This window comes from Cyrtonyx montezumae, unplaced genomic scaffold, assembly GCF_038088225.1.
Source record: "Cyrtonyx montezumae isolate F1298 unplaced genomic scaffold, pur_monq_1.0 scaffold_20, whole genome shotgun sequence".
NCBI classification, from domain to species: Eukaryota; Metazoa; Chordata; class Aves; order Galliformes; family Odontophoridae; genus Cyrtonyx; species Cyrtonyx montezumae.
The window spans coordinates 9,121,139-9,137,998 of record NW_027071937.1 but is presented as its reverse complement, the minus strand read 5'-3'; the positions used below and the strand labels follow the sequence as shown (position 1 = coordinate 9,137,998).

General features: G+C 52.4%; 1 protein-coding gene across 7 annotated transcripts in view; it reads right to left on the bottom strand.

Moving 5' to 3' along the window:
- GRIN1 (glutamate ionotropic receptor NMDA type subunit 1) overlaps positions 1-16,860 on the bottom strand; it is a 31,450-nt gene that overhangs the window by 4,930 nt on the left and 9,660 nt on the right. For 2 of the 7 annotated variants that reach the window (XM_065737700.1, XM_065737699.1), the window contains exons 4-19: positions 13,694-13,794; positions 13,108-13,229; positions 12,512-12,686; positions 10,854-10,998; positions 10,685-10,768; positions 9,542-9,677; positions 9,129-9,256; positions 8,827-8,991; positions 8,617-8,735; positions 8,204-8,316; positions 7,623-7,771; positions 6,739-6,896; positions 6,413-6,574; positions 5,415-5,524; positions 4,354-4,499; positions 1,667-1,777 (exon numbers count right to left, since the gene is read on the bottom strand). In XM_065737700.1, the coding sequence (XP_065593772.1) occupies positions 1,667-1,777; positions 4,354-4,499; positions 5,415-5,524; positions 6,413-6,574; positions 6,739-6,896; positions 7,623-7,771; positions 8,204-8,316; positions 8,617-8,735; positions 8,827-8,991; positions 9,129-9,256; positions 9,542-9,677; positions 10,685-10,768; positions 10,854-10,998; positions 12,512-12,686; positions 13,108-13,229; positions 13,694-13,794 (2,124 nt within the window). Of the gene's footprint in view, positions 1-1,666; positions 1,778-2,553; positions 2,806-2,966; positions 3,009-4,353; positions 4,500-5,414; positions 5,525-6,412; positions 6,575-6,738; positions 6,897-7,622; positions 7,772-8,203; positions 8,317-8,616; positions 8,736-8,826; positions 8,992-9,128; positions 9,257-9,541; positions 9,678-10,684; positions 10,769-10,853; positions 10,999-12,511; positions 12,687-13,107; positions 13,230-13,693; positions 13,795-14,586; positions 14,650-16,860 lie in introns of all 7 variants that reach the window. The other 5 variants (XM_065737703.1, XM_065737704.1, XM_065737698.1 and 2 more) reach the window with 5 other exon arrangements.

Genomic DNA, 16,860 nt, shown 5'->3' with positions numbered 1-16,860 from the left:
AGGAGGTACTGGGATGCCCCACTGATCCTGGGGGAGCAGGCAGGCACTGACCCTTGGAACTTGGGGAAGGGCACAACCATATCCAGGGCAAGGGACTGGAACTAGGCACGTGCCTGCAATGGGCACAGGTCTCCCCAGGCTCCCACTTTGCTGTGACAGTTGCTGTCCTGGCTCTCCTAGGCCAGGACCCCTTGGCTTTCTAAACCTGGGGTACAGCAAAACAGGCACCCTGAGGACCCCCCCTGCAGGTTTTTCTCCCCACTTGTCTCTTCTCTTCTTGTCTCTTCTCACTCCCCTCCTTCTCCTCACTGCACTACCTGCCCCACCTCTGCCTCCTGTCCCCTGATCAGGGTCTGTCCACCCAGATCTTCCTCCAACCATCCTCAGCCTGAGGATGCGTAGGGCTCTGATTCTGGGGCACTGTGATGCTGGGCCACCATCAGGACATGGATCCACTCGAGGAGCATGGTGAGTGAAGGAGGTGATAGGGATGCTCGTCTTCCCTGTTGGTTATGGCGACAAGCAAGAACAGCATGAGTACCCCAAGGAGTGCTTTGTGCGAGACGGAGGCAGCCAAGCCTGGCAAGGGGCTCAGCTGTCCTTGGGGCCATTTGCCAGGGTGCTGAGAACAGAGCCTGCCCTGGTGCCAAACTCAGCCGCTTCCATGCAGCGCCATGGCTGGAGACCCCAGCGACATCGCACGCTGCTCCCCCCCACCAGCCTGCTGCCGTCCCCCCATCCCCGCCGTGCACCGTGGGGATCTCTCTGGCAGCAGCCGAGCGGCCCAGGGAGCGGATTTTGGGCAGCGCTCGCGTCCACACGAGACAACAGAGTAGCCACAGTGCAGAGTGTTGTACGACAGACGGCAACATGCAGAGGGACACCGGCTCAGTCCGACAGACCAACAGCCCAACCTGACGCTGGTGTGCCTGAAGCTCCAGCACGAGCAGACACGTTTGCACAGTGGGGAACGGCTGGCTTTAGAGGCAGCTATTTGGAAACATTCTCTGGTTACGTGCGAGCAGCGGCACTGTGAGGTGGAAAGCCCACGACTGAAGCAGGCTGGGTCTGTAACCACCTCCCGTGCGTCCTCTTTGCTAGAGCGGCTTGGATGCTGCCGCCGATAACCAGAGAGAGCTGTCACTGCGCCGAGTGCTACGTCCCGAATGCTAAGAGTCACAAACAAAAATCACATGTAGAGAATGCGACACGCATGGCTCTTGGTGAGGTGACACGGTGCCCAAATTAAATCGGGGTGATTGTTTTTAGGCATACAATGACAAACAGGTACGGGAACACTCAGGAACAGAAAAGTAAAATAAAATGTCATCGGTTTCAAGAGGTCAGCACCGGTACGGTGAGCAAAGCACAGAGAGGAACATCAGAAATCATCCAGGCAAAAAGAAAACGGAAACAAAACAAAAACTCGGTTGCATCTCTCAACTCATCACAGGACTCCAAAGCACCTCCTGCCTGCCCTCCAGGATCCCAGCATCCTCAAGGAACACGGGATGACTGACTGACTCACTGACTGACTGACTGGTGACGAACATGAGCTATGCATGTACATTGGCAGCTTCAGGATGGGTGTGTGGCAGTCGATGGGATGGCAGAAGAGAGAAAGAGAGAGAAAGAGAGAGGGCAGAATTGTTCTTCTTCCTCTTACCGTATCCTTGGAGGACCTACGTCTCTTGAAGCTGGAGGCCAGGGTGGAGGTGATGGACCTAAAAGTGGCTTTCTTTTTAGGGTCAGGTTCTGCTCTACCACTTTTTCTATCCTAAAATGAATATGTATAAGCAATTAGATCTCTAGTGTGCTGTTGGAAACGCTAAATCTACTTGAATACTGCCCCGTGTCATGTCCTTCATTTGGGTGAGCACGCTACCGGAGATGTCACTCCCAGTCCTCCGAGGGCCTCTGTGACCCACAGGCACAGTGCAGCCGCCTCACTGCTACAGCTACGGGGCCGGCCACACATCCACAGTGCTGGAATCCCCTCTGGGAGCAGCCCTGCGTCTCCTGGGCGTCTGCCGGCAGCCTGCGGCGCTGACCTCGCTTCCTCGGGAGAACCTGGGGATGCGCTGCCTGGCCCTGCCCCTGGCCGCCACCGCCAGCCTGCCTACAGCGGGAGGTGGGATGCTGCTCCTGCTCTACCAAAGCCTGCTCTGAGGCTGATTCCTAGTGCCACAAGAGAGAGAGAGGACTGCATCGAAAGAGAAGTCATTGTATGGATATTCTGCAAAAAAAGGTATTCCAAAATTTAAATGACGCATTAGTGCGAAGCCGAACGTGGTTGCTGGTGTTTGTGGTGGTGGTGATTTTGTTTGTTTTGTTGGTTGGTTGTTTTCCAAAGTAAAACCGGCTAAAAAAAAAAAGCAAATAAATAAAAGGAAACTGGAAGAAAAAGAAAAGGAAAAAAAAAAAGAAAAGAAAAAAGAAAAGGAAAAGAAAGGGAGGAAGCAAAGCATTAGCGCTATGATGTCATCGGGGTCGGGATGAACTCAAAGAGAAACAGAACTGAAAAATGTAGGCATTGGAGTTAGCGAGTCGGACCTGGTTGGCGCAGGCTGGGAGCACCAGCCGCCACGGAGCGGGGGCAGCGAGCCGTGGGGACCGGCCGCGCTCGGCGGCGGGCGCTGACAACGATTCCTCCCCAATTGCTTTCGTGCCAATGAGTGTGACCTTGCCGACGGGGGACGCAGTGACCAGGTCTGGCTCTGCTACCGCACGGGGGTAACCAAAATGTATCCCGCTGGTGCGTAGAGCATGCTCGGGGATACATTTGCTCCTCCTTCTCAGTTCTCTCTTTTGCGGACATGCACAAACGGAAAGGAAAGCAAGATGAATGGAATGAAATGTCTTTTTCTTCCATGGCATCTCAGGAAATAGCCATGGCAAAACTGTGATCCCAAAAACCATTATTTTTGTTTGTTTGTTTTAACAAATAAATCTTTCCACTTGCCTACCTTCTAGCAATGTACCAGATACTAGTGCTCTGACGTTTCCTCCTGTGGAAAAGTCTTACAATGTCAAACGGCTCTTTACCATGAGGCTGTTTATCCCCACAGGGCAGCATGCTTTGCTCACAGTCCCACAGACTCTGCCCAAGGACCCAGTGCAGTATTTTCTAGAAGGTTGGCAAGTGAAAAATGGCAGTGCAACTAGTGTGCTCTGTCCCAGCAGCCTTAACCCCGTCGGTGCTGCTGCTTTTTGGAAGCAAAGGAAAAAAAAATAAGAAGAAGAATAAATAATAACAAAAAAAGAAACGGCTCTTCCGAAACTTGTATCAGTGAACTGAACCCGGCGAGCTCTCAGGATGTAGCAGCCCGGCCTCGTGCTCCCCTCGCTGCCTTTGGGAAGGTGACATTCCTGAGCATCCCCCGCTGCTCTCTGGGGCACCCATCGTTGGGGGCTGTGTGCCTTTCACCACCCAAAGGATGCCTGGTACTCAGAACACAGGCTTGCTTCCCAAAGAGGGACACAGCCTGGAGGGTTCACAGAGAGCAGCCAGGTGGCCCCGGTGGTGAGGGCAGGGGGAAGCTCGGGGACGTGCCCAGGACTCGGTGCCAGCAGCAGGCACGTGGCCCTCTGTGGGCTCCTCTCACTTTGGGTGCTACAGGGATGGGAAATTCTGGGGGCAAATGTCCTTGTCCCCAAGTGATAAGAGCACGCACCGCCTCTCTTTTGGAACCGCTTCGGATGCGGCAGGGGTACCACGGCCCCAGGGGTGGGTAGGGAGGAGGAGGCAATGGAAACCATCTCCATTCCTGGAGCATTTCTGCACATGGGCAGCATGAGACTGGAGGGATGGGCAGCATGGGACTGCAGGGATGGGCAGCATGGGACCACAGGGATGAGATGCTCAGGGACCCAGAGTGGGAATGCTTGGGGGCTTTGGGGCAGGGATGCTCAGGACCATGGGGAAGGGATGCTCAGGACTGCAGGGAAGGGATGCTTGGCGGCTGCAGGTGAACCCCCCTCCTCCCCCCCAGCCCCTTCCTCTGCTGGTGAGCGTGGTTGGAGCATATCAACAATCCCGCACAAGGAGATGCCAGAGGTGCAGCTCTGACACATTGTCCTCAGCACTGCCAAGGACAAACCAGGGTGTTTGGACCTGATCTCTGTCCTGGACAGAGCTGGGTATGACACCTCTCAGGGAGGTGGCATTGGCCACGTGTGGCCCTGGGGACAAGCAGGGCCACACAGCTCGCCAGCAGCCCAGTAACACCCAGGGGAATTACTGGGGGTGAGACAAGGGACCCCGTGCTAATCCACAGCTCTGCATTCACTGATTTGGTGAAGGAATGGAAAACGCACCTGTTGGAGATTTGCTCTAAAAATGGTTTGTCCTACCTGCAGGTTTTTCCTCCACACATTAACGGCCGCAAACGCCAGCTGCATCTGCTTCCTCCGCGCGTCCTTATGCCTTTTGTAAGCTATTTCTATGAATATTAAAAATATCCCGGCAACAATACCTCCAGCCACCAGCATAAACACACCTGAAATAAGCAGGAAAGTTACAGGGGGCAGTGGGAATCACACCACGACACTTCATTTCTTCTGCATCACACTCAGCACAAGTGGCATCTGCCAGCCCCGGCACTCCCGCCCTCCAGACCCAATGAGGCACCCATGGGGATGGGGTGGTGGGTGTGGGGTGTCCACGTGAGTTCCTCGCAGTCAGGCCCTGGCACTGCTGCAGTGATGCTCGGGATGGGCACTGGGGCAGATTTCATTCCCAGGGCTGTTTGCAGCAGAAAATCCCAGCTCTGGTGCTGCTGCTTGGTGCACTGGGAAGCAGAGCGTGCACTGAGATGCCCTGAGCTGACTGTGACCCTCAGGGATGGGGATAGTCAGGGATAGTGAGGTGGGACAGCACTCTGTCCCAGGGAATGGAGCAAAGTGCTCCATCTCACCCTCAGTGGTGCCCATGGGACACTCCTAATCCTGCACCGAGCTGGTTGGGGGAAGAGAACCCACCACGGGATATCAAGCAGGCCCAAGGAGAGGAAAACACAGCATCAACCATCATCCCCTGCCCTCTGCCCCAGCACACTCCTTGGGGTGGCCCTGCTGCAGCCAGCTCCCTGCTTGCCCCTTCCCAGGTACTGCTCCCCTCCCTCCGTACCCACTGTGCCCCAGCAGCTGCAGCTCAGCCAGTCTGCAGGGAGGGGAGGGACAGTTGTAGCGGCCACTGGGCTGAAGAGGCTGACCAGGGAAAGTGGAGGAAGCTTCATGGAGCTGTTTTGGATGAGGTGGAATGGGAGCCCACCACAGCAGCCTCCCAGCGCTAGGAAAGCACAAACCCAGAAGAAGCAGAGCTTTGGCTTGGGAGGAGAGCTCAGGAGAGGAGAATGTCTTGAGTGAAAGCAGGCTACCCAGCGAAGAGGAAGAAAGAGGTTTGCAGAACAAACCTGCCATATTTTCAAAGGTGAGTGTTGCTGGGGCATTGCTACGGGAATCACACTCCTGATACCTCACCCAAGTCTTGTCCAAATCCTCCATGAAGCCGTTCTCGTGAGACCTGGAAGCACAAGGAGACAGGACAGTCACGGGAGACCTGGTGCAGGTGGCCAGGATGCAGGCCAGGATGCACACCCTCTGCCCTAGGATCCTGCGCATAGCTGCAGCCTGCAGGCAAGCCTGTGTGTGTGCAGAGGGTGTCTGTGTGTGTGCACACGTGGCTTTTGTGCAAAGGGATAGACCTGTGCTGTGAGCCTGGGCTCCAGAAGATCCTCACTGTGAGGGCTGGAACAGCCCAATGGCACAGCACTGGGATGGAGGCAGGATGGAGCATCCTACCATGATGCTCCTGCCTCCTGTTCCTGGTGCATCCCCACGCCCCGCCACCTCTGTCCTGGGACACCTAAAGCTCTGTGCATTCCCTTTCTATCCTAGAGCTCTATCCTAGGGCTTCTACCCTTTCCAGGCTTCACAACCCCATTCCTGCTGCCAGCCTTGAGCATGACTTCCCCATAGGTGGGGCCCCAGGGCTTCTTATGTCACCCCAGTCCTGCAGGTAGTTTCACCCACACATCTTGGACAGCACGCTGCTGACTCCTGATCCCGTACAATTCATCATACATCTTCCCATCCTTCTGCTCTCTGGTTCCCATCTGCCTCCTCCTCCTGCCACCAAACTCCCCTCTCTTCAACGAATGTGGCATTTCTAAACTAACACAAGGAAATCCCTTTTTATCCATGAGGCCAGGTGCTGATGGAAGACTCTTGGTCTTTGGAGGGGACCTGAAGCATCTCTGCCTAGCAGGACCAGAGCAGAAAGAACAGCCCTGGGCAGATGAAGCCATGGGGCGTGGGGAGTAGTGTCCCCTGTGGGTGGCTGGCAGTGCCTGGCCCAGGGCTACTTGCATGACAGCACATGCAGTATGGGGGCTGAGAGCTGTGTACGGACTTGAGGATGGCCAGCGAGACGTTCTGCTTCCATGGGCTGTCCTTGCGCATCCCGATCCCAAAGCCGGAGCGGAAGAAGAGCTCCCCCGTTGTCACCAGGTCGCACTTCTGTGAGGCTTCAAACTCCAGTACTGCTGAGTCCCAGATAAAGGCATGGAGCTTGCTAAACATCAAAGAAGACACACATTAGGGTGGGCAGCCCAGCTTATCTGCAGACACTGCAAGAACAGCGAGGGGACTCCCAGCTCTATGTGAAGCCCTACGCATGAAGATCAGCATCCTGCTTGCTCCCCCATCCCTGTCCAGCAAGGTGCTGGTGCCACTCACTTGTCTCGCACAGCCTGGATGGCTTCGGCTGCGCTCTCGTAGTTGTGTTTCTCCATGTGCCGGTACATGGTGCTCAGCTCCACCTGCCGTCGGAAGTAGATGTCTACCGAGCTCTGCTTCACCGTGGCGTATATAAACTTATCAGAGGGGTTGCGCAGCTGAAAGGCAACAGCAGGGCTCCTGTTTCTTCTGTTTACATCAACCAAACTGGCTCACCCCAAAGGAGTGTTTCCCTATTTCCTATCCCATTCAGCAATCTATTTTCCGGGGAAGATTTCAACCTCCTCAGTGGATGCTGCAGTGCTCAGGATGCTGTGGGACCACAGCAGTAGACGGGGGATGCTCTGGGACAGGGACACCACAGCACTGAGAATGCAGGAGCCAACCTCTCCCCCCCCCCCTCCCCCCAGCAGTGCTGAGGGCAGAGGATGCTGTGGGTTGTGGGATGCAGTGAGCTGGCACTGCTGTGGGGTGCATTCCTGACTGCTCAGATTGATAGGCTGTGGCTGTGTCCTTGCCAGAGTAGGAAATGGGTTTGAGTCATGCTGGTATCTGCTGAGAGTATTGATTGCACCGCAGGGACAATTTCATTAGCTATAACTCATCCATAATGAATCGTTTCCTCGTTGGTTAGTGCTGGCTCTCCAGGAACTGGCAGCAGCATGGCTGTCCTTGTGTTGTTTCTGGACAGACTTTTTCTCTGCTGATCCCTGCTTGTATATTCCCATCCCCACCCAGCACAGGGGCTCAGTTCCACACACAGACTCACATTAAATAAGACTCTGGTTGCTACCAGCCACCAAGCCAGGAGGTGCCCACTGGAGGCACCTGCATGTCTGCCCAAAGGTGAGTAGAGAAAGGGAAATGAAGCAAGAGATCATTACCCGAGGGTCATTGATGCCTGTAATTCTCTCCTCAGGACGGTCCAACACCAGGAAGGCAGCCAGGTTGGCAGTGTAGGAGGCCACAATGATCATAGCGAAGCCAGCCCACACCATGCCCAGAATACGAGCAGAGAAACTACGGGGAGCACCTGGAGGGAGAGAGGAGAGCTCAGACTGGCATGACAAGGGTTTGATTTGGTCACCAAAGCTGTGTCCACCTCACACGAGGTGGATGGCATCTACAGATGTGCCCTATCCAACAGCTCTTGTGTTACCCAAACAAAGAAAAACACATCTGCTGTGAATGATGCATTACACCCTGCTGGATGGGTAACCCCAGGAAGGAGAACCTAGGAAGGACCTTCACCATCACTGACAGTGAGAGCTGGCAGCAGCTGTGCCATGTGTGCCATCCCCCCAGCACCCCTAGTTCCCACTCCAAGGAAGTCTCAGGGGACAAAGGCTGCACCATTCTCCACTGGTGTCCCAGGGCACAGATAAGAGCATGTGGAAGGGGACACAGGCTCCTCTTGTGTCCCTGTGGGTCCATGACAGAGCAGAGCAGCACCACTGCAACACACCTTCTCCAATGCCAGAGTTCAGCAGGACTCCCCAGGAGAACCACATGGCTGACGATAGTGTCAGGGCATCTTCCTCCTCCTCTTCACTGTTCACTTTAAACCTTCCAAATGGGCTGGAAAACAAGAGCAAGAGCTCTTCTGATGTCCCTTATCCTGCTTCTCCAGGCTTTCTGTCATGCCCTAAGCACCCTGCTGCAGCCTTACAACACCAATCCCTGCAGACCACGCTTGTGCCTCAAATTGCTCTTCAACTCTGACTGGCTATACAGCCTTCCATGTCCCCTCTTGCTGCCCTGCAGCCATGCACCTCACACTGGTGCTGCTCCCATCACATTTGTCTCCAGGCTACAGAGACCACCTGTGTGACACCTCCCCTTCACGTGCAGCTCCCAGGTGACCCACACAGCACTCACCTGAATCGATCTAGGAGGTACAGCATCACTGCCACCACATGCACAGACAGCCCCACCAGCAGCCAAAGCGTGCTCTGGAAGGGCTGCATGAACGAGTCCAGGGTGCTGCGGGGGATTTCCTAGCACAAAGGAGAGAGGCGAGCAGCGCTGGCACCCACCGAGGCTGCATTCTGCCCACCCCGACTCTCCTACAGGCAGCTCAGCCCATACCTTCTTCACAAGGATGGTGAGACCTTGGTACTTGAAAGGCTTGGAGAACTCGATGTATTGTGCCCGCTCGTTGTTGATGGTGAGGGGAGCAACAATCATGTCTGCCTGGCCGCTCAGCAGCTCCCCCATCATCCCGTTCCACTCCTTCTTGTTGCTGTTGTTAACCTGGCAGAGAGCATGTGCAGGATCAGCCCCTTGCCCCATTGCCCATCCCTACTGGCCAGCTCTGCTCTGGAGAACGGCTTGGCCGTGTTTTGACACGTGATGTGGAAGAGGAAATACCCCAACCTGCCTACACTCACCCGCTCTTGGGTACCAAATTTACCATCAGCCACCAGGTGAACCTCGTAGGTGAAGTTCATCACACCAGCCAGGCGGATGAGCAGGTCGATGCAGAAGCCATAGCAACACAGTGCAACAGTGGGCCGACCTGTGGGCAAGAGAAAATAGTGGGGGGACATGTGGAGGCAGCCAGGGACCCCATGCAGGACCTATGGCCCTCCCCAGGGAAAGCAGCAACCTGTGTGGCTTTAGTTTCAAACAAAATTGAGGCAAAGGGAATGGGAACACGTCAGGAGATGGCAACATGGGTGCAATCCCTCAAAGCAGTCTTTGAGCCCAGACAGAAGTGAGGCAGCAGGAAAGTCATCTGCTGAGATCACTAATGTGCCAGGTAGGCTGGGGATGCTGCTGTGCTCACTGCCAGAGGGATTACCTGGAATGGTCTCGTTGGGCCCTGTGCAAAAGACCTTCTTGACAGGGTCACCATTGATGGTGAATTCCTCCCTGCACGTCCCATCTGCTTGCGTGGGCTTCACATACACAAAGGGCTCTTGGTGTATCGTTACAATCTGTGGGGAAAGCACAAACACCTGGTTGCCGTCATCCCCTTCCAGAGCTGTCCCCACCTGGATGGGGAGTGGGGCTGCCCTCTTCATGCAAATATGGCTACAATGCCATGGTGCCATCGCAGCACATGGGACCACGCAGTCCTGCAGCAGAACCTGACTTTGGCATGGGGAGACATTCACTTGTCTTGTCTCCAAGATGAGGATCATCCAAGCTAGTCCCTAATGTCAATATTTTTCCCTGACCTCAGAGTCCTCCTCACCCATTGCCATAAGTACAGGCTGATGAGAGTCACTGCACTGCAGGGATTCATGCCCTGGCCTGTGCTCTAGTCACTGCTATGTTGCCATGAGCAATCGTGAGTCTTCCAGTCCTACCCGAGACATTCTTAGTAGTAAAGCAGCATCCCAATGCCTCTCTCTGTAGGAATGTATGATTTACCCTGGCTGGACTCTGACCAAGAGGAGCACTGGCAAGACCAACTTGCCCAGTCACCGAAGTGGCTGCAGAGAAAGGTATGACAAGCAAAGCAAGAATGGAGGGACATTCTCCCACTGTCACCTCCAGCTTTTGGCCACTGGCCCTTCACAGATTTCCTGAGCCCAGCTCCACAGCTATCTGCCCACCTACCCTTCGTTAGCTTGTTTAATCACCTTTTGAACTTATTTCCTTCTGGTCTTCTAGCCTCAGCAGCAAAGGCCTCCAGAACTGAGCCTTGCATTGGCATTGCTGTATGCACTGCAAACCTGTGCTGACTCCTATGCCATGAGGAACAGCGAACACCTTCTCCCTACACTCTGTCACTCTCTCTCATATCCCATTTCGAGCTGTCTCCTTCCAAAGGGTGAGAGGGTGCCATGCATTAATTGGTCTCCAAAAGGATGTCGTGCTCTGCTCTGAACACTCTCCAGCACCTTTGCTAAGAGTCCCTGCTATGGCCTCTCTGGAATGGCAGGGACAGCAGCAGGGTGTGGATGAAATCACAGCACCTACTGCTGTTTGTTGTTACCTTCAGTTTGGTCGACATCTGATAGCCTTGAGGTTTCTCGGTTTCTCCCCCTGGCCAGATAATCTTCCGATCGTTAGTCAGGACCTGTGATGAGTGCCAGAGGAAGGAGATAGACATGAGGCCATGGGTAGACACCTCATCCCACCCACCTGTCCAGGCCCATACGTACATTGCTACCGTTGTAAATCCCAACCTGGACCAGTTTGCGGTTCTGCAGGTTCATGATGCTGTAATTGGCAAACTTCCTGTCCCCGTCCTCATTGAATTCTACCCGTCCGGTGACACCCTCTGAGTACTTGGAGGACATTAACACCCTACAGAGGGAAAAACAGTGGGGTCAACCTAAAAAATCTGCTGTGGGTTTTGGGAGATCTAAGAAGGGATCTCTCAATTGCCTGACATTTTCATACGCTTTTGATTGATATTGTTCTCCAAGTTGAAAAGTAGGTTATTTCATTATTATCTTATTCCAAATATTTCATTGATCTACGGGCAAATCCTTTATTTAAGAACAATTTGGAGTGCTACCTTATAGAAGAGTGCTACCTTATACCTTCTACCTTATAGAAGTCCAATCAAAGATACCTATGACCCATTCATAGCTTGGTGGTCATCAGTTCCTGGTGGATGAGGTCAGTCTGAGGCATCATGTTTCCCACATGCTACACTACTACAATTGTCATTGTCCCCTCTTTTCTACCAGATCTGTTCAATTTTCCTATGGAATGGTTTGTCTTATTCTTCTATCCTGCAACACCCAAGGAGATCTTCCTCTAGAAGCTGCATCTAGATCTTCCCCTGTAAACTGCATCCATGCCACAGTTCCTACTGCTTCTGTCTGCCACCAGGCCATTACAACCTGGCTAATGCCCCATGCATACTATATATTTACTGCAAAAGGGAGGAAAAGCCCCAAAAACCTGGAAAGATAGTAGAGAAAACACAGAATTAATGGGGTCACTTGCAGTGTGCCATGAAGAACAGCACCTAATGGCTTATGCCAAAGTTTGCACCACTGCAGAAGATGCTGGAAGCCTTTCTTAAATATCTTTCTGATTCTTCAGGTCCCAGGCTTAACAGGACCAAGAGATACAGAAAGAGCATCTTACATAACACCATGTCTGCAGAGAGCAACCCCAGCAAGGGACCCTGCTGCTGACACAAGGTGCCAGGTTGCATGCAGCAGAGAGCAGTCCTCCTGCACAGGGAACCATGTGCAGAGGGAATTGCTGGTTTGTCCAGATTCAGCCTGTAGAAGAGGCCCTTGTATCTCCAGCATCTGCAGAAATGCAGCAGAATACACCATGCAGCATGAAGATCAGGTTCTGGGCACTACATTATCCATGGCAATGAGATCCAACACATGTACTCCAATTCTTCATGTCCTGGTCTGCTGACATGGCTCTGGGATTTCCTACAGCAGAGAGCAGCCTGCCCCATGGTCTCATGCCCCCATGTTCCGTCAGCATCACTGAATTACCCAATGCTTACAACACTGAGTTCTGATCTGTCAAAAATCCACTCCTATCCTGATTTGGCAGAAAAAACATTTCTCCCCTCTCCCACACACTTCATTAAGATCCAGAAATTAGGAAAGTATCCTCACATGGCCCCATGTTTCTTCTCCTGGGCATCACCCCCAACTGATCGCAGCTGTCCATGCATTGCCCAAAGATGGCATGGACTTAGGTGGTGCTAGGCACTAAAGTTGTGGTGCCCTGGGCAAAGTGAAGGCCTGTGCCTGAGCCTGTGTTCCTGTCTTTTCCTGCTCCTTCCCCATCAGGACCCTTCTCCTTGGGAACATGACATCTACCCTTCCCCAGATACCTCTTGAAAAGGGGTCCTGTCTTCCAGATGTTGGTGTTGCCCACGCAGCCCCGTGGCGGGTCGGTGATGTTCTCCTTCTCAAACAAGTCGTGCACAGCCTGTGCCACCACTGCCACCGCATCGCTGATGTGGGCTGACTCATTTTTCCCGTTGATGAGTTGCAAGCCGATGACTCCTGTCATGAGCAGAGGAATGGGTCAACACCACTGGGCTCTGGTGTTGTTCCCACATGCAGGGTTTGGGGCCAGCGAGCACTCAGCCATTGTGTCGGAGACCCTTCAGAGGTACTGGGGAGTTCCACGAGCTTCAGGCAAGGAAGCAGTGTGGGCCATTGACATCAGTTTTCCACCATCCCACTGCCCAAGCCTTTCCTTAGATGACAGGCAGCCTCAAAGCCCTGGACAGCTGGTTCTGGGTCATGGCAGCATGGCCAGAGCTCTCCAGCTGCTGCCACCCCATGCAGGCCCAGGAGAGCCAGAGTGGGATTCAACACATGCTTGGTACCACCATGGCATGGTGTGCTCCCAGACCACTTGCCCCAGCCCTGGCCAGGCTCCTGTCCAACAGCAGTATGGGTGCCCCTGGTGGGTGCCTACCATCAGGGGCGTAGCGCAGGGCATTGCCCGAAATCTCCCGTTCCCCCACCAGCCACACGTAGCCGGAGCCCGTCATATTGAGCATGGCTGCTGATCTGTACACCGTTGCTGCATCATCCTCACTGCAATGAGAAGAAGGGAATGGCAATGTGTCTCCGGGCCCTAGATGCACCCCATCATTCTGTCTTGCACCCCTTGGAACCCTGGACAACTCCCTCTGATCTTCTCTAACAGCTGGACGATGGGTAACTCCAGGATGCATTGGGAAGCTTTCTCCCAGCTTCATCTAACCCCACAGCACCCAGCAAATCTGGCCCACTCACCATCTACAAGAACGGGGCAATGAGACCCCCTTCCTTTGCAGTAGGCTCAGGATACATCACTGATAACACCTCACTGGTATCCAGCCACCCCTACCATGACCATGACTGAGATATATACTAGCTCCCTGGGATGTGAGGCTTTCTGTGGATTTTGCTCCCTAAAAATGATGACATGCCCCAAAATCTGTGTGGATTCTAGTGCTGGGCAGAGCTGCAGAAGGGAAATGAGGAAACTGGAGAAGGGAGGGCCCCGCGGGTCTTACCTGGCAGAGAGGATGATGACGCGAGCCTCCAGCTCTTTAGCTTCCAGCAGCAGTGATGTCACATTTTTGGTCCCCGGGTCAAACTGCAGCACTTTCTCAGCCTGTGATTAGTGTGAGCAAAGCTGGTTAGTGCTGGAGACTGAGGACTGCTTATGAGAGCCATGCTATCTAGAAAAAGGTCAAGAAAATTCATTAAACTGCACAAAAGTCTGCTAAATAAGGTTGGTTACAGCTAGTTTTTTTCTTATTTTCTTTGCTTTTCTTTTCGTTCTTTTCTTTCTTTCCTTCCTTCCTTTCTCTTTTAAGGTTTTTGTTTTGTGGTTTTTTATTTTTTTTTATTTTTTATTTTTGCACTGTGCATGCAAACTGAAGTCAATCAAGACCCAAAAAGAGGCGTGCATTGTACAGGAAAGAGAAAAAGGCTTTGAAATGCAATTGAAAACTCAAACGAGTGTTGTTTTTCAAAAACATGGGAAATGAAAAAAAAAACATTGCACAGGGTTAACCTTTGGGAGTAAAAGTGAACGACTTACACCAAGGAACCGTTTCCTTTGGGGAGGAAAGGGGGTTGGTTCAACTTTCCAAAAAAAAAACAAAAACAAAAACTTGCAAGTTAATTACTGGTTCACATGCATGTCTCAAAAAGAAATCCTTCCAGGGTCAGCTCGCTAGGTTTCCATTCTCAAGTCCAAACCAAACTATCTCAACATAAAAACGTGCTACCAAGAAACATAGTCATGGATCTTTTTTCTTTCTTTCTCTTTTCTTTTTTCTCTTTCTCTTTTTTCTTTTTATTTTTTTTATTATTTTTATTTTTTTTTTTCTGGTGGCTGTGGCTATTTTTCATTTGCTAGTTAGGTTGGTGGGCGGCGTGCATTTCCATGCATATATACCTTGGGTCCTCGCTTGTTGTCATAGGAAAGTTGGTCGAGGTTTTCATAGTTCCTTTTTTTACTCTGATGAATAATGTGCACAGAGAAAATATGTAGACACAGAAGAATATTATAAACAGTTGAAAATGACGTGTAGTAAAGCAATCCAACATCCACCTCCTCCTCCACTGTTTGCTAAAGGGTCTCTATAACGCTGGAGCTCGCAAAAACCACTATCAGGAGAGAGTGCCTCAGCTCTCACGGGAGCGTCACGGTGCAAAGCAAGCCTGAGTGTCACAGCTGTCACGATGCAGTTGCATTTCCCTTGTGGGACTGGGGAATTCTTCAGCAAGAAATTTTTATCTTAAGCTCAGAAACAATCTACGCATCTCTAAGGGCCTAAGTGGTGGGAATTCCATGGAATTACTGTGGAAGTAAAGGACAAAATGTTGTGTACGGAAAGTGCTGGATAAACACAAGCTGTTACAATCAATAGCATTAGCATTGCTACCGTTACTATTACCATTACAATCCTGTTTGCCCTAAGAGAGTTCACAGCAAGTGAGGAGCTGAGCTTCACCTCCCACAGGGAGGGAGCAGCGTTTTGGAGCTCTGTTGCCATCCAAAAAAGAGGAAAAGAAGCTTGCTAGGTCTCGTGTTGGCTCAAAGCATGGAAATATGAAGAAATGGTGACCATGGTATGACACTGTGGCTGTTACTTGGTGCTCAGGGGGCACCGGGTGGCTTTGCAGCACGTGGGCGGCCTCAGGAGGTGCTGGGGACTGGGGACCTGTCCCCATGTATCATCAGTGACAACCTGAGAGCACCTGTAGGACAGAGCTTGGCAGCTTTTGGTGGGACAGTCTGACCCCTTCTCCTCAACCCCCCTCCCACCCAGCTGGGCATCCCTGACCTGCTTGTGTGGGACACAGCTCTACTCAAATCTCCATTTTGTAGCATCTTATGGCAACTGATTCCTGCCAGGATCCTGACACTTTGCACCCCTGTAATGCCAGGGTTCCATCTCCCAGGTTGATCCTGAGGCAGCCAGCCTCTGCTTCTGCATCTTGCCTTCCACACTAAACAGCTTGCTTCTTCCTGAGCTCTCTGGTCAGTCTTCAGCTTTGCCAACTCTCCCGTCTGTGCAGTTGTGTGATTTTTCCATTCCTCTCCTTGGATACTTCTCACCACTCTAAAGTTAGGATCTTGCAAGGAAAAGAATCTGAGGAGGAAAAGTGTGTTCCAAGCCCAGCTCTGCCTTCATTCTAGCTCATAGTGGGAATTTCTCAAGTGCTTCTTTGAGTCTGCTCAGATCGCGGTGAGATTTGGAGGAACACTGACTTTGAGGAGAGCAGGGCTGCAGCATGACAGCATGAACACTCTCCAGTGAAGAGACACTGGCTGTTTTCTTTCAGGCACCATCAGTTTGACTGGAAACTTGGTTATCCATCCTGCAGCCTCCAGATGTGATTGAGTTCATGTTCCCGGGTGTGCTAGCACCTCAACTGGAGCTGGTCAGCAAGTGACGAAGAGTTCTGGGATCAACACAACTGGACCTAATGGAGCCTGATCACTTCTGCCTCCCCCTGTCCTTTTCCCTAATGTAGTGACCAGCAGTATCTCTTCTCTTTCCAGTTTTTGGTGTGGTTCCACAGCACTTTCCTGATCTTCAGCCCATGTTTCACAAAGGGACGCACAGTATCAAAATTCACTCGCCATGTTCTCCAACATTAACTAAAAAATTACTGCTTGCATGAACACCACAGTCCCAGAGGAAGGGAGCTGTCACACCAGGGACATGCCATGTCTGACCTGGACAGACTCTGATGTTCACAACATCTTGTACCAAGCTGAACCCAAGCAGTGGTGGAGGTTGGTGGGTACTGCAGAGCTGTAGACCCTGGAGAAGTTTCTACAGAAACCTCAGGTAAGTTTAGCATGTGTGGTTTTCCAGGGCTGACCAATACTGGGCTCCAAGCACCTACTCGAAGCATTAATCCATGCCTGAGGAACAGCACATCCTGGTGCTGACTCCAGGAGACAAGCCATGGTAGGATCCAGGTGAGCCTCTGGCCCACAGTAGATCTCCCAGGTCCTTGGGAGCTGTGATTCATGCTTTGAAGAGGTCAGTGCTGCTCTCCTGCCTGCTCCCCCCAGGGTCCAGGCTGCCCCAGAAGAGGTTAGAGAGGGAATTATGGCATCACCTCACAGCATAAACTCAGCAATGAACAATGAGACACAGCAGAGGAGACTGAGGAAGAAGGGAACACACTGATGGGAACAGCTACCACCTTT